The 21,757-nt window shown below is 35.4% G+C and overlaps 4 protein-coding genes and 1 non-coding gene across 9 annotated transcripts; 3 read left to right on the top strand and 2 right to left on the bottom strand.

The window, feature by feature from the left end:
* The first annotated feature begins 4,717 nt into the window (after nt 1-4,717).
* LOC114751240 (probable polyamine transporter At1g31830) lies at nt 4,718-8,583 on the top strand. Of its 5 annotated transcripts, XM_028939899.1 has the most exons (4): nt 4,718-4,862; nt 6,179-6,305; nt 6,470-6,612; nt 6,760-8,583. In XM_028939899.1, exon 4 carries the CDS (start codon nt 6,799-6,801, stop codon nt 8,191-8,193), a length of 1,395 nt encoding a protein of 464 aa, XP_028795732.1. In that variant the 5' UTR covers nt 4,718-4,862; nt 6,179-6,305; nt 6,470-6,612; nt 6,760-6,798; the 3' UTR covers nt 8,194-8,583. The 5 variants fall into 5 exon arrangements, with proteins under 5 accessions (XP_028795732.1, XP_028795733.1, XP_028795729.1 ...); XM_028939896.1 differs by lacking the exon at nt 6,470-6,612 and having other exon boundaries at nt 4,719-4,862; XM_028939900.1 differs by lacking the exons at nt 6,179-6,305; nt 6,470-6,612.
* A 1,759-nt stretch (nt 8,584-10,342) lies between these two features.
* LOC114751239 (uncharacterized) lies at nt 10,343-12,354 on the top strand. The gene is made up of 4 exons (XM_028939895.1): nt 10,343-10,744; nt 11,420-11,515; nt 11,620-11,668; nt 11,984-12,354. Exons 1-4 carry the CDS (start codon nt 10,433-10,435, stop codon nt 12,070-12,072), a joined length of 546 nt encoding a protein of 181 aa, XP_028795728.1. The 5' UTR covers nt 10,343-10,432; the 3' UTR covers nt 12,073-12,354.
* On the bottom strand, nt 10,942-11,134 carry LOC114751244 (U2 spliceosomal RNA). The gene has a single exon (XR_003740727.1). It is a non-coding gene; the product is annotated as a U2 spliceosomal RNA (small nuclear RNA).
* Nucleotides 12,355-12,433: 79 nt separating the features above from the next.
* On the bottom strand, nt 12,434-16,858 carry LOC114751237 (protein NPG1-like). The gene is made up of 5 exons (XM_028939893.1): nt 16,703-16,858; nt 16,095-16,347; nt 14,546-15,762; nt 13,742-13,886; nt 12,434-12,850 (listed from the first exon to the last, which is right to left on the bottom strand). Exons 1-5 carry the CDS (start codon nt 16,856-16,858, stop codon nt 12,525-12,527), a joined length of 2,097 nt encoding a protein of 698 aa, XP_028795726.1. The 3' UTR covers nt 12,434-12,524.
* Nucleotides 16,859-18,075: 1,217 nt separating this feature from the next.
* Nucleotides 18,076-21,104, top strand: LOC114751242 (ATP-dependent Clp protease proteolytic subunit 4, chloroplastic). Its single transcript, XM_028939902.1, has 2 exons — nt 18,076-18,541; nt 20,399-21,104. The coding sequence occupies exons 1-2, from the start codon at nt 18,102-18,104 to the stop codon at nt 20,880-20,882; spliced, it is 924 nt and encodes a 307-aa protein (XP_028795735.1). The 5' UTR covers nt 18,076-18,101; the 3' UTR covers nt 20,883-21,104.
* The last annotated feature ends 653 nt before the right edge of the window (nt 21,105-21,757 follow it).

The raw sequence follows: 21,757 nt of genomic DNA, 5'->3' as shown, positions 1-21,757 counted from the left end.
CCTAATAACAATCTCGACAATATATAATAACAAGTTTTATAATGAGAATGACAACTTCTGAGATTTATTTTTCAATTATTTTCCTTACTTAGGATCTCATTGTAATTCTTCATATCACCTATAAGGTTTTTAATATAAAAAATAGTTGATTAATTTAAGTACATTAAAAAAATTAGTTACGTTAGTTATTTGTAATAAATAGACATTGTTTTTTTAAAATATCTTTACTAGACAAGTATACTAGTTAAAATTATCATTATTACAAAAAATATCTTAAAAATAAATAAATATAAGAGATAAAGTAGATTAGAGTTTTATATTTAAAATCAAAATAAAAATTAAATGAGTTTTTATATTAAGAATTAGAAATAATAAAAAGATTAATTTTTTATCGTGAATTATTTTTTAACAAGCAAGAAAAAGAAATAGTTGAATTTCGTTGTTCACTGGATCAGCTTTTATAGATGTCTGATCGTTCATTATTTTTAAGTACGAAAAGATGAAAAAGGGGGCATGATTGAGGGTCATGGGGGCTACTAGTGCTAACCCAATCTGGGGTATCCAGGTCCCTTTCGCACTCTTCATTCTCAATCACATAAAGAGCCTGTTTTACTTTTCCTGAAACAATAGATCGCCAAAATCCAGCTGTTCAATACAACAAAATTCACAACAAACAGTGCTATTTATAAATTATACACAGCAATAACATATTTTCTCTCGAGCTTGCATAGTGTGAAAAATAAACACATTTGAGTTAAAAATGGAAGTAGAGATTTTTGCGGGGAACGGGAATGCTGTCTTTGATTGCAAGATATTAGAGATCTATTGTCCAAGGTAAATGGGAGAATTGTTGTGAAAGTCTAAGTAAAAATCATAATTACTAAAAAAATCTCAGTAATAATAGAGTATCCTATAATAATAAGTTTTATAATACTCTTCCGGTCCTTAATATAAGACACATTTAACTAATTTTATTAGATTAAGAAAGTTAGGTAAGTTAGTTAATTATAAGAAATATGACACGTTTTTCCTAAAACACCATAATCATTTTCCATAATACCTCTTCTCCCTCTTCTACTTGATTATGGTTGAGGGAGTATCTGTAAGGGTAATTTAGAGAGAGTTGATAAATATGAGAAATGGGTCTTATATTTAGAATTAAAACCAACTTAAAAATTGGGTCTTATATTAAGGACCAGGAGTAATAAATAACAACTGTTCACTTGGCATTAGAACTTACTGATTTTTTTTCCTAACATCTCATTATAAACTTATTAGCGAAGAAAAAAACTTGTTTTCAATTTGACTTTTTAAAAAAAATGAGATTGGATAAAAGTTAGACTAGGTAATGTGATTTGTACTTGGATTGAGTTTTATAAAAATCAGTTTATGAAGTAAAAAAGTTATTTGGATTATAATTGAATAAGTAAGTTTAGTTTGTAGAATGACCAAAATATGTATGACTTTTATTAAATAATAAAAATAATTAAAAATATAAATTTACAAAATATAATAATTTTATATTTATTTAATAAAATATATTTACATTAGAAATCATAGTAATGTGAAAATTTTTTAATCAAATAATATTACATAAGAGAATATTAAAAACAAATAACTAAAATTGATTGAGAAGCAAAAAGAATATATAGAGAAAGAAGCATAGGAACAACATAAATATAAAGATAAAAATATCTTTTAATTCTAAAAAGTTATTTTTACATAAGTGATAACTAAATTTTAAATGTTTTTACAATCATATTTAAAAAAATAGCTTTTGATTTATAAGTCAAATTGATTAAAAATGTGATAAATAATTTTTAAATTTGTAAATTAACTTGTGACTCGTCTAAACTGTTGTTTTCCCCCTCAAAACGCCTTATCAAGCAGGCTGCATACTGTCGTGGAAGTCCGAAAAGAACCGTACCCGAGCATGAGTTAGCGAGCCAACACCTCTTCTTGCTCGTTTTATTGCCAGGGACTCGGAGGTGGCTCGGCATGCAACTTCAGAGTTGGATATATAGTGGTATTTTTGATCGGGAAAATGGAATTGGCTGACACGTTTCATTTTAAGAGAGTGTTTACATACAAACCAAACTATAATTTTAAAAATATTTTTACGATATATAAAGTAAATATGTGAAGAAGTTTATCTCGTTTTATGACAAAAGTGTTTCTAAGAAGAAGCATTATTTGGTGCTTCCAAACATTCTTTAAGTGTTTTTTCTTTCCTTGTTTTGTTTGTTTTTTTGCGGATAGGTTGCTTGCGTTTTAAACTGTTTATTAATGATTGTATTTACTTTTTTTTGTAATCAATAAAATCATAACTTTTTGTGGGAAAAAAAAAACACATTTAGTTATCAATATTAATAATTGCTAATATACAAAAATGCAAAATTCATAGCAAATCTTTTTTTTAAAATAAAAACTGTATCACAAGCTAAAGAGACAGTAATTACAACCCGAGTAAGCGTACCTATAAATCAATAACAAGCCACACATATTTACAACTTATAAACAGCATAATTTTTCTTTGCCAATAGGCATAAATTATTTATTTAGTTCAAATGAGTTTAAAAAAAAACAAACAACAAACAACAAGCCTTATCCCACTAGGTGGGGTCGGCTACATGAATCACACGACGCTATCGTGCTCTGTCAACAACCCAATCCTTAGATATGTTGTTGATTATGAGGTCTCGTTCAATGACCTCATTCAGCGTTCTTCTCGGTCTTCCCCTGCCTCTTTTTATGGGACTCCATCTTGTTTGATCCACCCTCCTCACCGGGGCCTCCAAAGGCCTTCTCTGCATATGTCCAAACCATCTTAAGCGATTTTCAACCATTTTCTCTTGGATAGGTGCCACACCGACTCTTGTCCTGATCTTTTCATTTCGAATCCTATCTTTTCTTGTATGACCACACATCCATCTCAACATCCTCATTTCTGCTACTCCGACTTTGTGCTCTTGTTTTCCTTTTATTGCCCAACATTCACTACCATACATCATAGCTGGTCTTATAGCAGTCCGATAAAATTTTCCTTTAAGTTTCTCAGGTACCTTCTTATTGCAAATAACTCCGGTAGCTTTCCTCCACTTTAACCAGCCAGCTTGTATTCTATGAGAAATGTCTCCATCAATTTCCCCATCCTCCTGTATAATGGATCCTAGGTATTTAAACTTTGATACTTGAGGAATAATTTGCTCTCCTATCCTCACCTCCAAATCCCTATTACCTTGCCTCCTTCCAAAATCACAATGCATATATTCTGTTTTGTTCCTGCTCAAACGGAAACCTTTCGACTCCAAAGTCCTTCTCCATAACTCCAAACTAGTTCAAATGAGTTTAAGCCAATTAATTATAGTTGATCAAGTGATTTGATATCTAGTTTTTTCAAACAAGATCTCATATTTGAGTCGGATCGACGAAATTATTATTGGCATGCACGGGGTCTAATTTTATTAATTTTCATAATTTAATTATAAATATAAATTACAAAAATTTTGATATTTGGATTGACATTATTGAATTGCTGGCCCCGCACCAGTGAGCACGACATCACAATCACAACCACTGGTATCATCATAAAAAACGCATGCCATTTGGGCACACGGCTACCGGTATTGTCACTGTCCACATGGTTCATTCATCTTCTATCACATCATTATAGGTTCTTGACTTCCATTCCGCGTGTATTTTATCTTCTTTTTATTAGGAAAAATTACTTAGAGTTAATATAATTTTTAGTTTTTTAAATTTGATCTTATTTTATTTGTTTTAAATTTTACAAATCAAAACTAAAATATGACCAAATTTACTAGATAATCCTAAAATTTATCATCCAACCTTAAATTTATTCAAAGATTCAAGTATAACTTATATTTACCAAGGCCAACTCTTCTCTTTTTTTTTTTTTTAATCAACTATTCCTTACTTACATGCAGCATATATTTAATAATATTACTTCCAGTCTTATTTATAAAAATTTATTTGTAAACTATAAACGAGGTGTTATAATTAGGATCGGGGGTAATATACAAATTTTATTCACTCAAGGATGAACCTACTTAGTTGGTACTCCTCACAATTTTTAATGTAAGAGTTGTTTTATAATAAATTATAGGGAAAACCATATTGGAGGTACTTATACTTTTTTTCAATTTTCAATTTGGTACCTATGTGTTTTTTGTTCTTAACTAAATCTTTAATTTTGCTCTATTAACATCATTAATCCTTATGTAGAGACTAAAAATATCAATAGAACAAAGTTATAAGAGCTAATGTTGCTAAAAAGATAAAATTAAATGTTTAATTAAAAGGAAAAAAACACATAGGTACCAAATTAAAAATTGAGAGAAAGTATAGGTACTTTCAATATGGTTTTCCCTAAATTATACTATAAAATAAGTTTTATATTAGGAATCACGGAATATTTGGTAGGCATCTTTTTTATAATTATGATCACATTTTAAAAGTGCAAATTCAACTACAGACTAAATATTATACTTAGGGTTGGAGACAATAATTATTTATAAAACATCAGGTGTGGTTGTTTTCAAACCTTACAAGCACGTGTCTAGTTTCTTATTCTGGCAACACAAGGACACCAAGAAAGTGTCCAGTTTCTATGTGATGACAGTATAAAGACACAAAGCACAGATGCTTAACGGATAGGGATCACTCTCTCAAGTGTCTCACCCACCTTCTTCTTCTTCTCCACTGTCTCTCAAAGGGCCGTACGCTTCTCTCGTTGAAGTGCTGAGCTCGCTTTCGCCGATAGCGAAGGCCATAGGGTAAGCCTGCAAGCAGTGTGCATTTTTCCCGATCATCGACTTCCGGTGAACAGAGCCGCCGTGAAGGTACTCCCAAACACAGATCCCTTTCCTCCCACCCCCCTAATCGTGGGCAATTCAGTCTTTTGACGTATGCTTTTCATTTCAGGATCAATAATGACCCTCATTTGATTTATTCCAGTGCAAGTGTGCAACTGCAAATGCACATGGATCGCTTTATAATATAGAAGAGTCACCGTTTTAACTCGTTTAGAGAATATATCCCCACTCGATCAGCGAAGAAATTTAGAGAATAAGACTAAATTCTATGACTTATGAGCACGGCTCTGTTCTTATTTTCTTCTTGGTGAATCACTTCATTCCTGTTCTTTTCTGTGAAATGAATGGCTCTTTTTTTTTTTTTTTTTCAATTCAGCGGAATATTTTTTGAGTCTTTTGTTTTTGTTTTTCGAGGCACGATGGAGGTATTTATTTATTTATTGGGTTTCGCCTTTTTCTTTTTTAAATATGAATACACGTTTCTTTTACCCGAATAGTTTACTCAATCAATAAGAAATACTACATCCGGTCCTAATTATAAGAACCAGTTAACTAATTTGAGAAGATTAAAGAAGTAAGTTAAATTAGTTATTTATCCTAAATAGATGTTGTCTTTCATAAAATATCCTTACTAATCAAGTGTATTGATTAGAACTATGATTATTAGAAGGGTTATTTTGAAAAAAAATGTATAAATATGAGAGATAAAATGGATTGGGGTCTTATATTTAGAATTAAAATAAAAATCAAACAGGGTCTTATATTAAAGATTTGAAGTTGTATATTGTTTTTTTAATCTAAAGGGATTTTTTTGGGCCGCAAAAGATTGAACTCTTCAGTTTTTGAGGATGTATCATTTGCCCCATCTTCTTGCATGCACCTCTCGTGGAAAAGATCATCAACAAATTGTAAATAAAAAATATGAATTTTCAGCCACAGAAATTAAAAAATATCAAACGTCTAAATTGCAAAATTTCCCCCTTCAATCTCTCTCTCTCTCTCTCATGCTGTGTGTTGGCTTTCCCATTCATGTGCATTAGTCTCCTTTTCGACAGTGGAAAATACACAATTGTAGCATGGCACCAATGTCCTCTGTTAATCGAATTTATGTCTTATAAAAAAAATCACTAATACTAATCAAAATATATTTTTTTAATCTTGTCAAGTGGGAAATGATGCCTCAGCCTGACAGGAATGTTATTGATTTCCGGTTTATAATAATCCATTCTTGAGATGCGCGTTGTGCGTCATACGTGTCCTTCACGTGGCACTTCACGATGACGACGATTGCTTCTTCTTTTATTTTTTTGTTTTCTCGTTTTTAAAAATAAAGTGCTTCTCAGGGACTGAGCGGTTAGGACGAAGATGGTCCTCTTTTGCTCTTCCTTTCCTTTCTAAATCCTCAACGCTCGGGGAAACAATGGAGGGTATCATCTATTCGAGCTTTAAAGGATCTCCGAATCTTTCATGGTCTGTTCAATCTCTGTTTCGATTTCACACGCTGGATCAAATTTTTTTTTATTTATCTATTTTATTTGAGCTTTCCATTTATGGTTCCGTGATTTGTCTGGTCAGACCAGATCTCTGTCCAATATCAGCTGGCTTTATTTATTTGATTTTTATTCTTCATATAGTTTGAGGTTGATTTCGGCGTGCAAATGGCAGAATGACACATCTCTCTGTTCTTTCCCCCTCGTCTTCTTGTATATAGGAATGCAATTGTTGATTTCGTAATTCGTGGGAGAATGAGGAGATTTTAGCTGTTAAAATTGACAGAGTACCTATTTTTACTTTTATTTGAGCGCACGAAAAAAAAAAAAACAGGTTCTTTCTTTTGTGGACTGTGGTGAACTCAGTAGACATATTTTCTGGGTTTCGATTTCTGTATAAAAACCTAACGTGAATTTCCCCTCCATGGTTGCAGAAATTGAGGATTACTGCTACTAGACAAGCCTCTACTGCAATGGGGGATTACGAAGTTATTGGTGAATTGCCTTCTCATAAGGCAAATAACTCTAGAAAAGTTTCAGTTCTTCCTCTTGTATTTCTCATTTTTTATGAGGTCTCTGGGGGTCCTTTTGGTGTGGAGGATACCGTGCAAGCTGCTGGTCCTCTATTAGCTTTGCTTGGGTTCTTGGTTTTCCCATTCATATGGAGTATTCCCGAAGCTTTGATTACTGCTGAGATGGGAACCATGTTCCCAGAAAACAGTGGTTATGTGGTTTGGGTTTCCTCAGCTTTGGGTCCCTACTGGGGGTTTCAGCAAGGTTGGATGAAGTGGATAAGTGGGGTAATTGATAATGCCTTGTACCCAGTATTGTTTCTTGACTATCTGAAGTCAGGAGTCCCGGCTTTAGGGGGTGGCATGCCAAGAACCGTTGCAGCATTGGGTTTGACAGTTCTTCTTACTTACTTGAACTATAGGGGTTTAACCATTGTGGGATGGGTTGCTACTCTTTTAGGGGTTCTCTCTCTCCTCCCTTTTGTGGTAATGGGAATTTTGGCAATTCCAGACTTGGAACCTTCTAGGTGGTTCGTGACAAATTTGAATGGCGTGGATTGGAATCTATATTTGAACACTCTCTTCTGGAATCTTAATTATTGGGATTCCGTAAGCACTCTTGTGGGAGAAGTGGACAATCCAAAGAAAACTCTTCCCAGGGCTCTTTTTTATGCTGTGATTCTGGTAGTTCTTGGGTATTTCTTTCCTCTTCTAATCGGTACTGGAGCTGTTCCTCTCAATCAAAAGTTGTGGACAGATGGGTACTTCTCAGATATTGCTACTATTGTTGGAGGAGTGTGGTTGAGATGGTGGCTTCAGGCAGCTGCTGCAATGTCAAACATGGGGATGTTTGTTGCTGAGATGAGCAGTGACTCTTTTCAACTTCTAGGGATGGCTGAGAGGGGAATGTTGCCAGAGTTCTTTAGCAAGAGATCTCGATATGGAACCCCTCTCATTGGGATTCTATTTTCAGCCTCAGGTGTGATTCTGCTATCATGGTTGAGCTTCCAAGAAATTGTAGCCGCGGAGAATTTCCTTTACTGTTTTGGAATGATTCTGGAGTTCATAGCATTCATATTGCTGAGGATCAAACACCCCAATATGCCTCGGCCGTACAAGATACCTGGGGGAACAATCGGAGCTATTCTTATGTGCATTCCTCCAACGATATTGATTTGTGTTGTGCTGGCTTTCTCCTCCTTCAAAGTGATGGTTATAAGCCTCATTGCTGTGTTAATTGGTCTTGTCTTACAGCCTTGTTTGAAACTTGTTGAGAAAAAGAGATGGCTGAAGTTCTCTATCAACTGTAATCTCTCAGATCTTGACAATGAGGCGGGCTTGTCCTTGGTAGATTGATTTCTTCTGATTCGAGAGAGATGTGAAGGGAAGATTCAAACCCAAAATAAGATGATGAGGCCAATATATGCAAAATATTCAGGTTACAGTCTCTCTGAAACACAAGAAGCATTGAAGGGGAGCTCTCTTTCCACTTTCCACCCAAAGCTTTGCTTAGGCCAATAAACTTTAGCTGTTTATCGTCTTTGTTTTAAATTTGATGATAAATGGTCAGGCTACTAGAAATTTGTAAGGTAGTTTTTAAATATCTTGGGAAATGAAGTTATTTAGTTTTTGTCCCCCCCCCCCCCCAAAAAAAAGAAGAAGTTATTTAGTTTTCTTATGATAATTCTTGGGCATTCACTACATTGGTTATGCTAGAAGGGTATGTATGGTAGCTTTACTTTTATATATATGCGTGGTTGCACATTTACTTTAGTACGATGAAAACTGATTGAAATTTCAGAAGGTAGTTCTATGAGATTACAGAGGGAAAATGTTGAGATTTTCTTTCTTGCATTCTTGATAGAAGTTTTAGCTGCTTGATGTTGGAAAAAAAGAATGATGAGATTACTACCTGAATTACCTAGTTGAAAGCTGTCAGTACAACATGGTAGTCCAAGGAGAGTTTGATGTCACTAATTGAATATTGAAATTAGTTCCAGCTTGGTTATATCTCATGCTATGCTACCTTTACAACAAATATATTTAACACAAGCCTCTTGATATCCGCTCTCCACAATATATTCTCTTGTGGTAGACTTTTGAAAAGAGAGGGGGATTGAGGCTTTTTAGGTTTACATCTCCAACCCCTTTCTTCAACATCTGTACAGCCACCGTCTGCCATGATTCTCAAAACCACTCTTCTGGCAATCCTTAGGCCATAATTTTGCTACTTTTCTATGGCTTCGCTCTTTCCAGTCTGATTTATCTTCTTGCTGAGTATTAGGCCCTGGATGGCATCATGAAGGAAAATATGAGTGAAAGTAATGCTTTCTTGTTTGTCCACTTGCTTTATTTTTAGTACTTTTTCTAAAAGTAGTAACATGAGGATCATTTTCCATTCATAAAGTTACTTGTGACTTTTAACACATTGTTTGGTTGGAGGGGAGGGGAAGGGTATAATTTTGTATCCTTGTGAGGATCATTATCCCTGTCATTTCTACGCTGATCTCCATCTCCGTTTTACTTATTTTTAACTTGTCCCCTCCTTCGCATGTGAGTGACAGCAATTTATAATATATACATATTATTTGATTGTAGGGAAAATGGTAAAAAGAAACCGCGGAAATAGAAAATTTGTACAGAGAGACTGGTTTATAAAAATTATCATCAAAATTTATACTATTGTTGTTGAAATCCATACTAATGTTGTCATAGGTCCTTATTTGTAATTTTTCTATTTTAGCAGTTTTTTTTTTTTTGCCATTTTCCCTTGATTATATTTAATTTGCGAGCTGCAGCAATCAGTCGTGTCTCGTGTGTGAAGGAGTTCCCTGGGTTTCACGGTGTAGTTGTCGGACAATTATATGAGTCGCACATTTATTATAGTTTTTTTAATCATAACTCTCATTTATTATTCCTTTCACAAAACTTACAGTTTTATGCTAAAAAAAGTTTTAAGGTAGTCATCTTGCCTCATTATGAGGCTCTGACGAGTTCTAAATACATAAGTATATATTATAATTATTTATTTGTTTATGTAAGCAAACAATGGAATGTTAATATTCCTTCCTTTTCTCCTACTAAAATTTTTCCATTCTCCTCCCCTCCAATCAAACAGATACTTATTATTCCCTGCTAGATGGATGAATCGTTTTTATATTGACATGTTAATAATTAATAAACAATTAATAAATTTTTACATATGATTTTGATCTTCCATAATATATTGATTATCCTTTTTGACACCTTCGTGCCAAAGGAAAAATCCCTTTTTACCACCAAAAAAATTTTATATCAAACGGTTCAATGTTGAAAAGCTTAAAATTTTGTAATTAGTTTCGTAATTAAAAATTATTTACGCAGTTTTTAAGAATGCCTACCGCCTAGCTTTTCCAATGATGCGCGCGCGCACTTGCTCACGCTTATTGTGCAGTGTCTGTGTACTACTATTTTTTTAAAAAATCATTACGGTTGGTTTGTTACGTTACATGGGAGCATATTCAAAATGTAAATACCCGCCAACGCTGTATCGGCTCAACCTTCAAATTGAAGAGCGCTGTGTCTCCCTGTCTTGCAGAAGAAGAAACTACGAAGGATGAAGAAAAAGGGGAAAAGTAAGGTCGCCATGGTTAATCTACTCACAACGCCATCACCGAGATCTTCCCCGCCGTACGATTCCCCGGCGTCGGCGATCTTCGTCAGAACGGCTTCGACCTCCAAGAACACCAAGAGAGCAACGGTTGACCACGCCAAATCTCAAGCTCTCAAGACTGTCAGCAACGTATCGGAGTTGAAGGACCTCGCTGCTACGCGTCTTGACGAACTGAAGGGCCTGATTGATCGCTCTCACTCTGAGATCTTCAACGATCTCGAGGCTTCCCAGTTACGTCTCCGCAAGAGACTTAAGGTATTGCTCGTTCATTTCCTTTCGCCTCGTTGCAAGTTGTAAAATCGCATTAAGTGTAATCGTAAATTTGTTTATCAGATCACACGTACTCCAGTGTAGCATCGAAGTTTTTTGAGAACTTCGAGTTTTGTTTAGTTGCAAGTAAGAATGAATTCATCCAAGAGACTTAAATGACTTCGCATGATCCGGAGCACTAGAGAAAGTGAAACATAAATTTGGAATTTATCATCGTGTTCTGATTTTTTTGGCAGTCACGTATAAGAAATCTTGATAGCTGATTGTTTCATCTTCACAAAACCTGATGCACATTCGACTCAATAAACGTGTCGAGAATTAAACTGATAAGAACAGATACTACACTTGATCTTAGCCAAAAGGTCGAGAATTAAATTTCGAGAACCACGTTTTTCCATGATCTGAATAAATTGGGCTGTTGCTGTAGTCTTTTTCTGCCAGAGCATTGCCGCTAGAGTCTCCGTGTCGTACAGTGTCATACTAGCCACCGGATATCGTTTTCGAGAAAAATGAAAAAAAGAAGGAACGCTAGTCAAGATGCTCGTCGTCCTTTGATTGAATCTCGTCCCTGCCGTTATAAGTTTCACAACGGCACTGTAAATTCAGAATTTCAGATATTTGATCTAATTAATTTCACCATTTATTTTTTAAATCATATAGATGCAGACTCAATCATGCCAGCAAATGATGGATGAAGCAGATAAAGAATACAAAAAAGTTTCTGAACGAATTGCTGAAAATCAAGAATTAATGAAGGTATATTGCCTCCGTTCTTTTAACTTTTTTTTTAATAATATTTAGAGAATATAATGGTTTGCTTTATATAATGGTAATTTAGAGAATCTAATTGTTCTTTTCAGGCCTCGTATAAAGAATTCGTTGCAGATGCACAGATCAGCGCATCTCGTGGTACGTTTGTTTGATTAAATTATCATTGTAACTTGATGACATAATCCTAGTTCATTATCTTCGGTAAGTTTTCAGAACTGTGTCCGAACACGCTTCATAGAACTACACATTGTATCAAAATAAAAAGGAAGAAAATTACCTATACATGGCAGCACGTCGCGTTCTTATAGTTTGGTTTCTTTGTCTTATGACATTCAGATCTATACACGCACATATGCCACACTCGTATGTGAGATTGTCCACAAATCTGTTGAGATATTTACACCCATTTGAATAAACAGGCTTCTGATTTTTTTTTGCCTTAAAAAATTTCAGCCTGCAAAACGTCCGTCGCTAATCTATCGCAATCATTTGACAAAGCCATTGACTCTCTTCGAAACCGTTTTGGAATTTCGTCAACTTAGCCAAAGATGCTAACAGACAGCTAAACAAGGCAAATGGCAGTATGCGTTCGGTGGACTATGCTCAAGAACTGTTTTCGTATCTAACATTTGGACTTGGAATTTGACATGGACTGTGCCAAGATTTGCTGGATCACATTGCTTTTCCAAATTTTGAACATTTTCTTTCTGTTGAACTGATTGTCCTCCGCATAGTATTTGATACATGAAAATATAAGAAAGAATCAGACGGATTTTAGCAAATTGTGCTACGTACATCGGCAATGAATCTCCACTTTCTTTTAATGACACTTCTCGGTTAAGCAACATACATTTACAGGGCAGAACAGCAATTGAACCACATGAGCCTTCACTAGTCCAGGCTCTTGACATGAGCCATCCTGCGGACAAGTTTAACATGAATTTCTTTAAAATGAGGGCAATTTCTCTTCTTTTGATCCTAGTTTGAAATCCAGTCAAAGCAAAGTGCTGAAACTTTCAACAGGATCAGATTCTTCAAGCATGGAAGCTGCCTGGAAGCAGTCGGCAGCATCGCCTATTCGGCCATCATACTTGTGAACCTTTCCCAAGTGAAACCAAGCCGTGCGGTTAGTGGGTTCTAATCGAAGTGCATCAGAAAGAAAGCTTCTAGCTAAAGGCAAAGACTTCGACTTTGAATCCACTTTGAGCAGCAAAATACCCATCTGGATCTTGCTTGGAACATAGCATTGATCAAACAGGATCCCTGTCGTGATAGCAGAAACAGCTTCTTGTTTTTCTCCACGTCCATCATACAAAAGACCTGGTAGAATCACACAGGAAAGTATTAATATCTACATACATGCAGAAGACTATTTGCTTTTTTCTTCATGCTACTTCGAAGGCTTTAGGCTATACTTTCACATTCTCCGACAACGTTGCTTTAGAACCGGCCAAAATATGTCCTCTCCCACCCCCCCGGGGCCGAGGGGAAGAGAGATTTTAATTCATTTTCTTTGGTCTTTATTCAAGTGAACATTATGTCCTCCTCCTTTTCCATTCTCCTTAATCCAAAGAAACTCTCCAATCATCCTTTATTTTGAAAGATGATGAAGTGAAATTTTGATTTTGAAACGTTTTTAATTTAGATCTCAATCTAAATAAGCCTAAAGAAATATTAACGTTATATTTAGTTATAAATTAAAGAGAATCTTTCGAAATAAATTTTCTACTACCTCCGGTTCTTAATATAAGAACTTGTTTGATTTTTATTTTGGTCCTAAATATTAGACCCCGATCCACTTTTTCTCTAATACTTATATATTTTTTTTCAGAATAGTCCTTCTAATAATAATAATTCTAGTCAATACACTTGATTAGTAAGGATATTTTAGAAAAAATAACACATGTTTATTACAAATAACTAACTCAACTTTTTTTCTTAATCTTCTCAAATTAGTCAACTAGCTCTTATAGTATAATCTTATTTTCTTTTCCCTTCAATTCAGACATAACCTTAGTATTCTTGTATAAGTTATCTCCCAATGCCATTGGACTTTTAGAAGTCTGTAACTAAATCCTCTGTACTGCCTCCCAAAGGCAAGGTTGTGATTTGATTAAAAATGGAAGGGAAAAAGAAGAAGAAAAAGAAGAAAAAGAAAACCTAAGCCCAACAAGCTAGATTAGAATATCAAACTCAAGGTTTTGTTCTTGCCTTCAATGTGCACTGTTTCTGCTGAGTACTCCTTCAATTCTCTGGCCTTTTCCAGACAAACTTCAGCATCCTTCCAATGAGAAAGGCTTGCATATAAATTTGCCAGACCATGCCAAACATCAATTTCCTTCACATCGTCTTGAACCTAAAACAAATTGACAAAGGAAAAATTAAATTCAAAGTCGACAATTACACATGAAGACTCACATGAAAGGATGAACATATATGTATCAACTGGGGGAGTAAAACTCCAGTATTCTCCCGCCGTATAACTGTTTTCTTTTAGCAAAACTAAAAGTGAAGCAAGTACTGCCTGTACAATATAAAAGATAACAGTAAAATTAAAAATTGATTTAAATTTTAAGAGCAAATAAGTTCCAAGATGAAACAAATTAGTAAAGGGATAAATGTAAACTCATTTTCTCCTAACTTAGGGTTCTTTTTTCTCCCAAAACCATGGAGACAGCTTTAAAGTACTTGCTTTAAAATAATTATGGTTGAGCTTCTTGAAGAGCACCTATCTCCAACAAATAACCCAATATTTTCCTGTATGCAAAAATTATAAGAAAAAATAAAATCTTTCTTCTGCAACTATCCTAAACAAAAAGGGGAAACGGCTCAGCAACCACAAAAATAACTTGCATAAAAGAAAATTAAAAGTGCTGAAATGACGACAGATTCAGAGGATATATATCCACTTCCCAGATCACCTGTGTACCCAGCCGCTAAAACAATTTAAATGACAAAACGATAAAAAGTAGTACATGCAATCTACCACTGTTAAGATAGCATATGGCATATTACCTGTGTATTTATTTTCATAGGCCCAAATGAATTCTTTTGAGCCTGAATCAATGCAAGGAGGTATCTATAAGTTTCAATAGCATCCGTTGGTTGTGACTGGAGAATCTTGAGCTTTGCTTTTAGTCTAAGCAGTGGCCCTTGCTCCCATCTTGCAGTCTCATCTAAAGCAGCATTTATCACCACTTCAGCCTCCGGGAATCGTTGCTGAGCAGACAAAATCAGAGCAATCAATCTCCAACCTTTCAATATAGATCCTCCTGTTTCATCAAAGAACTGCTTTGCATAGCGCAAAGAAGTTGTCAAATTTCTGTGTTCTGCATAATGAACTCCCAACTCAAAAATCAGATCACAATTGTTATACTCAAATCCCATTGCCCCTTCTAGTGACTTCAGAGCTTTGGACTGAAGTTTAGACCTTTGAAAGTCCGAGGAAGCAACCTTAGCTTGCTTTCCCAGACAAAGTCCCAACACTCTAAGACACACACCTTTCAAATGCTCGTTTATGCCCTTAGCATTATTGATTGCCCTTTGTGCATACCCCACTCCCTCTGCAGCAAGATAAGGATCCTCACTGCAGATCCTGGCAGCTGCTAACAATGATTCAATGTCATTTGGTCTCTCATGTTTGTGCAAAGATTTTCTGAGTAGATCCAAAGCACTTTGGTTTTGTCCTGCTCCATAGAGACATAAAGCTAAAAGATTCCAACGATCAATACGATGATATAATCCAGGCATTAACTCTTCAAGTTGCTTTGCTAGAACAGAAGTTTGGCCACATACAGAAAGTGCAAAAGTCAGGTGCTCCATCACTGAAGTATCCCATTTGGACTTGTCAATGCAAAGTCTCCTCACAGCAAGCATTAGAAGCAGAATTGCCTCTTCCAGATTGTTTTTAGGTACATAAAACCCCTCGCCCAGATCAGTTGCCTTGGGTGGGCTAGCCTCGAACCCACCATATAGCAAAAGCTTGGCAAGTCCTTTCTGAACTCTAGCACTCCCATCAGTATCAAAATTCCATTGACTCAGAAGTTCAAGAGCACGTCTATAAGCAGACAATGCCTCTTGATAGCTACCTGCTTGCTTTGTAAGCTCTGGAAGAAGTCCCACAATGCCACTGACTACTTCTTGCAATGTGTTGTCCAGTTGAATATCAGATACACCCTGACTGAATGCCTTCTCAATACCCTCATGCACACTTTTGCATTCAGTGGTCGCTTCTGAGCGAGCAATAACACAAGCATTACAGTTTATTCAAAGAGAAGTAGGATACTAGAGGGGTTCGAAGATTCACATTTCATTTGGGGAGAAAAGCAAGACATAAAAAACGACCGTAGATTTTTCATAGTTATTCCTCGTTAAGTTACTGTAAAATTTCAAGAGAGAATGGGAGGTAAAAGAGAAAGTGAATCTCATTCACATTGCTTACTTTTGTTGTCACACTTTCTTTAAATTTTACAGTAAATTTAGAACAAAGAATTCTAGGGGATCTATATACTAAAAGAAAATTGCACCAATGAATGGATGATTACTTCAAAATTGTATTCAATACCAGTTATTTTTCCCTGCTTTCGTAGGGTTTTTGCTTTGAAGTAGATGGATTCAAGCATCAAACTAGCAGCATGCCTAGGGATTGAGGTAGGTGATTCAGCACGAGGGCGTGCTTTCTTGGCCGCTGATTTATCAGAAACTAACGATTGTAATTGCTGAAGGGCAGCTTGGAGATCAACCCCATCAAACACACGAAGAGCACTTGCATAATTCCCTCTTTGATACTCTAGCTTCCCTATAAGAGTTCTTGCTTCCTGATAACACAATGCAATTAAGATAAACAGATCAGGTGATGTAGTTTGAAAACTTGATTCCTCATTATGCCATAAATTAGACCCTCTATACATTCATAATGCATTCATATGATTGCATGGGGATCCACATTTCATCATTATGGTCATCATCTTTTTTCTTGTTATTTCTCTCCAATATAATATACCATATATACATACATATACACATATTCATTAGTGTGAATGTAAGGGATTCAGATTGGTTGTGCGGGCACAAGGTCACAAATTTGATTTCTGAGAAGGGAAACGAAAATAGAAGGGGCCAGAGTTAGGAGAGTATATGATGATACGTGTGAAGGGATTTGGATGAAGCTACCTCAGAAGTGATAGATAAGCCCTCTTTCAATGCAGATTCAGCGGCTTCAACGTTTCCTTGGTCAAGTTTGGCTTCAACTTCTGCAGCATTCATGTGATTTCCATTTGCATAGAACTCTCGTCCACCTGACGTCCTCTCATTCTCGCTCTTCTCCATCATCGTTCATCTCCCATCCGCCTGCATCCTCTTAAACCGTTTCTATTAGTATTCCCTTTTCAACGTGCTTCTTAATAGAATTGATTGATTGATGAACTTACATTACATGGTTTTTGGTTTCGTTTATGGTTTTGAGATCAAATCGCTTTCTACCTGAGAGAATATTTTAGGAACAGAAATGGGTGGTGATATGAAGCAACGAAACCCATCTGATTCTGAGATGGTGATGTTCCAGAATTTGACGCTACGAAACGAAGTCATTTCCCATGACATGCTTCTCATACAATGCAATATTAAAAAAAATAGATCGTCTATTTTTAGTTTTATTGCATTTGGTTTGAAGTTAAATATACACTGAGAAAGAAAGAAAAGTAGTTTTGGAAGAATTTTCAGACTTTTCTTTTTTAGTTAATATTTCTTTATTTATCTTCACATCATTCTTATTTCTGAAAAAAAAAATTAGGAAAAATTAATGAAAATTTTCTCGTCAAAATATTTTTTTTATCCAAAGATAATCAAAATTTATCTAAGGACTCTAATCCTTAAGTAGGGGAAACCAAATGTTGACGTGGGCACTGGACCAATTAAAAACATTTGCATATAATTAAATAATACATATGTCACATACAATTAAAATATAATTACATCGGTTAAAAATGAGTTACATCTGTTTAAGAAATTAATTTCTTAAATAAAATCTAGGTATCTTTGAGTTTGAGCCATATTTTAATAAGTAACTTTTCAACAATTTTGAAATTATTATGAGTTATATTCTTTTTTATTTTTATCAAACTTCCTTATTTTCACAATAAGAATGCGCATTTTTCCAGTTGGCAAAAAAAGAAAATACTCCTCCGGTCCTAATTATAAGACCCAATTGACTTATTTGAGGAGATTAAGGAAGTAAGTTAAGTTGGTTATTTATAATAAATAAGTGTTGTCATTCCTAAAATATCCTTGCTAATTAAGTATATTGGCTAAAACTATCATTATTAGAAGGATTATCTTGGAAAAAAATGCATAAATATAAGAGACAAAATGGATTGGGTCTTATAATTAGGACCAAATAAAAAGTCAAATTGGGTCTTATAATAAGGACCGGAGGAGGAGTAGTTTCCCTAACAGAGAGCCTTTGTTTTTTTTTTCCAAGGTCGCTCACCTTTTGCCGTCTTCCCCGATAATATAATAAGCTGTTCAGTGGCCTGATAATCTCTTTCTGGATTTAGCTTCAGATAGTTCGCCCATGGATTTGCTTTCAATCTCTCCTTCGCACCCTTCAGCTTCGCCTGCCTCTCGCGGGCTTCCTCTCTCTTCTTCAAAGCCGTCTATTTCCGCGTTTAATTCCCAAATCGCTATTCCCTCGCGTCCCTATTCTTCAAGAGCTTCACTCAGGTGCATGCTATCATCCTCACCAAAGTCCCCTAAAACCCTAAACTTTGTGTCCAAACCTGAAAACTTCGATGACATTTTCAAATTATCTGCTCCTCAGACGCCTGCTACGGCCATTAGGGGGGCCGAAAGTGATGCGATGGGGTTGTTGCTTAGGGAGAGGATTGTTTTTTTGGGTAGCGGTATCGACGATTTTGTGGCTGATGCAATTATCAGTCAGCTTCTGCTTCTGGATGCTCAAGATTCCAAAAAAGATATCAGACTCTTCATTAATTCGCCTGGTGGCAATCTAAGGTAAAATTTTGCTTTAGTTATCTGTCTCTGTGGGTGTGGCCATTTTGCTTTGACTGTGATTTGTTTGCTGAGGGTTGGACAGGTTAGAGATAGATGGATTGTAACACAAGTTGAAAATGTATAAGACAAGTTATAATAAACGGGGGAAAAAGGGAAATCTTGGTGCCTTATGAATTCCTGCCGGTGGAGGTTTTAGAAGGATATGAATATAAGAAGGATTAATATGAAGTATTAGGGATGTTTAAAAATGTTGTTGGTTCCGTATGTCTGTGGACTTATTTCATGTCATAACATAGTGAGTGACTAATATTCTCGATCAGGGATACTCTATACAAATTCATGAAAGATTGAACGGTTGAATGGTTCCTTTCTTAATTCCTTTACTACTTCTATCAGTCAATACCACTTATCATATAACAAATGAACTGTAGGCTTATCAGCATAAAAAACCTAACATTTTCAGATCTAGCCTCTTCAACTACTTGTTTCATCAAGTTATCCAGGCAGAATTTGCCCTTGTACTCTTTAAACTCATTAAACTTATCGAGTTACCCTTCATTCTCCTCTTTCAGTGACTTATTTGTACGTGGCTACATGATGGCTCTCCCTTGGCCGATCTTGTGCTTCAAAAATTGATATTTCCATCAGATACTACCGCATGTCACTATACTCTCTTTCTTCTCACCCCAATATTTTTCATTGTTGTGCTTCAAAAATTGATATTTCCATCAGATACTACCGCATGTCACTATACTCTCTTTCTTCTCACCCCAATATTTTTCATTGTTTTAATTAACCTCTGGCCTGTCATCATTATCTCTCCTTTTGCCACCAAGTGTCTTAGTGCATCACAACTAGGAGGTTTGTAGAAAAATATGTTGCTTGCAGTGTATTTAAATAATCTAATATTTGTCGAACAACTATGATAAAACATTATAGTAACTTCCACGTACAATTTCTATCTAGCACCGTGGTTGAAGGCTCTTTCCATGCACCACATGCCCTCCATCTTCCCTTGATTGTCTCACTTTCAAGAATGGTAATCATTTAAGTTTCTAAGAGATAAGCTTTTGGCTAGTGGTGGTGTTAACAACTTGATTTGACTTTGATCCTTAATTTTCATATGCCAAACTTTAGGACAGGTACCAAGTCCTATATTAGGTACCCTCAACTAATCCGTTTATATGTGACCTGAATGCTCCATTTTTTCCGGGGCGTATCAGTGATTCCTTGATGCCAATCTTCAGCTTCCATCATGGAATGTGAAATGTATTTTCAATAGACAAACTAAGATGTGATATATTAATGGAGATCAGTGGGAGCCATTCGATGGGGGTGGAGGTTTTGAAGTTTCAAATTATTCTCTAGATGGGTTGGGATTGGAAGAGCTTGTGGGGCATTTTAGTGAGGTGAATGGAGATGAAGATTGATATTTAATTTAAATTGAGAGATATAGTTTTAATTTGCTCTTTATTTTTATTTGCAACTTCATATGAACATCTTATTTTACATTTGGAATACTTGTTTAAGATTTTTTGTTATTTTTTTAGCATTAATTTGTTGTTTGTGTGCATGCACACTTATTATAGTACCCCATTGTTATCGTAGAAATTACTATATCTAGCATATTGTATCATGCTGTAGTTGATAAGCATATCAGCATTGATGCTTCTTTGGGTATGGTGTGGGTAGAAATTGAACCCTTGAGAGTATACTGGGCCAGGCCAGCTAGAAAGGTCACTGGCCAGTAGCATTTTTCTTTATTGGTGCTTGTCTGCTTGGTTTCTTTTCTTGTTGCGTTTCTTTGTTGCCCTTGGCTAGTTTCCTTGTAACAGTTGAGTTTGATAATCTATTCAGCGCGACAATGGCCATCTATGACGTGTTACAACTTGTGAGGGCTGATGTTTCCACAGTTGCACTCGGCATTTCGGCATCAACAGCTTCCATTATCCTCGGTGGCGGCACAAAAGGCAAGCGTCTTGCTATGCCCAACACACGGATTATGATTCATCAACCTCTTGGAGGTGCTAGCGGACAAGCTATAGATGTAGAAATTCAAGCTCGAGAGGTTATGCACAACAAAAATAATGTTACAAGAATTATATCCGGTTTCACTGGTCGCTCATTCGAACAAGTCCAGAAAGATATTGATAGGGATCGGTACATGTCTCCAATTGAAGCAGTTGAATATGGAATAATTGATGGGGTAATTGACAGGGATAGCATTATTCCTCTGATGCCTGTACCAGAAAGGGTTAAGTCGCCTCTGAACTATGAAGAAATAAGTAAAGACCCGAGGAAGTTCTTGAACCCTGATGTCCCTGATGAGGAGATTTACTAGCATTGGGCTATGGAAAGCGGTAGTAAAAGATGCTAACTTTTCTCAGGCTTGTCTTCGGAGAAATTTGTTTTAAGAATAGTGAACCCCTTATTTAAGTTTTTGACTATCTTGATTATTTATCATGTTGTAGCATTGCAAATTTATGATGATAAAATAGCTTGGTTTTTGCTTCATTGCAATAAAAATTTGTTGTTAGTGGGCTAGGACCTTGTGTTTTTATTATTTTGGCTAAAGTACCGTGTGTATTTAGGATGAAGGAGGTTTGAGGTGAGAATGTGGAGCTTTTTCTCCCCTATCTTTTTCTCCCAAGGTATGTAGGCGTACATCCTAAAAAAACATTTCAATCTGATTCATTTGGCCTGTGTTTGCGAACTAGGAATTACTATTTTGTATGTGCTTTGAATCATGCATCATCTCTCTCGTGCATGATTTGACATTTTCTCTTTTCAAAATTTTATTTTCTTTGATTTTTTTCCTCTTCATTCTCGTATAATGGATAAAAATTTAAACACTGGAATTTAGAACCCGTTTATTTTAGTAGTTTAAAATTTTTATAAAAAGATAACATTATTTTGTTTGGTTATAATAATCGTGATAATTATTTAGTTATTTTAAAATTTTATAATATCTCAGTGTATTCCTCTGTTTTTATGGCATTCTCTCTTATTTACCGAATTACATCATTTTTAGAAATTTGTTAAAGTTTTGTTCCCCGTCTCGAAGAGCCAGACGATCTTTACCTGTCTAGCTACGCAAGGCAGAAACCGTTCGATATGGCTTCTTAAAATATTCGGAAACCTACTCTCTCTCTTTTTTTTTTTTGGATTCCAATCATTTTAAAAAGCTTCAAAAAATAATATACAACTTCACAAAAT

The sequence above is a fragment of the Neltuma alba genome, unplaced genomic scaffold (genome assembly GCF_004799145.2).
Source record: "Neltuma alba isolate B1F8T4 unplaced genomic scaffold, ASM479914v2 tig00006835_pilon, whole genome shotgun sequence".
NCBI classification, from domain to species: domain Eukaryota; kingdom Viridiplantae; phylum Streptophyta; class Magnoliopsida; order Fabales; family Fabaceae; genus Neltuma; species Neltuma alba.
The sequence above is the reverse complement of the archived record's forward strand: the minus strand, read 5'-3'. Positions and strand labels throughout refer to the sequence as shown.

Excerpts from the sequence above, each read along its gene's own strand:
- LOC114751242 (XM_028939902.1), top strand. The coding sequence starts at position 18,102 with ATGGATTTGCTTTCAATCTCTCCTTCGCACCCTTCAGCTTCGCCTGCC. Across the intron at positions 18,542-20,398 it reads TCGCCTGGTGGCAATCTAAG|CGCGACAATGGCCATCTATG; the intron begins GTAAAATTTTGC and ends TAATCTATTCAG.
- LOC114751239 (XM_028939895.1), top strand. The coding sequence starts at position 10,433 with ATGAAGAAAAAGGGGAAAAGTAAGGTCGCCATGGTTAATCTACTCACA. Across the intron at positions 10,745-11,419 it reads GTCTCCGCAAGAGACTTAAG|ATGCAGACTCAATCATGCCA; the intron begins GTATTGCTCGTT and ends TAAATCATATAG. Across the intron at positions 11,669-11,983 it reads ACAGATCAGCGCATCTCGTG|CCTGCAAAACGTCCGTCGCT; the intron begins GTACGTTTGTTT and ends AAAAAATTTCAG.
- LOC114751237 (XM_028939893.1), bottom strand. The coding sequence starts at position 16,858 with ATGGAGAAGAGCGAGAATGAGAGGACGTCAGGTGGACGAGAGTTCTAT. Across the intron at positions 16,348-16,702 it reads GCTTATCTATCACTTCTGAG|GAAGCAAGAACTCTTATAGG; the intron begins GTAGCTTCATCC and ends TTGTGTTATCAG. Across the intron at positions 15,763-16,094 it reads AAAGCAGGGAAAAATAACTG|AAGCGACCACTGAATGCAAA; the intron begins GTATTGAATACA and ends TTGCTCGCTCAG.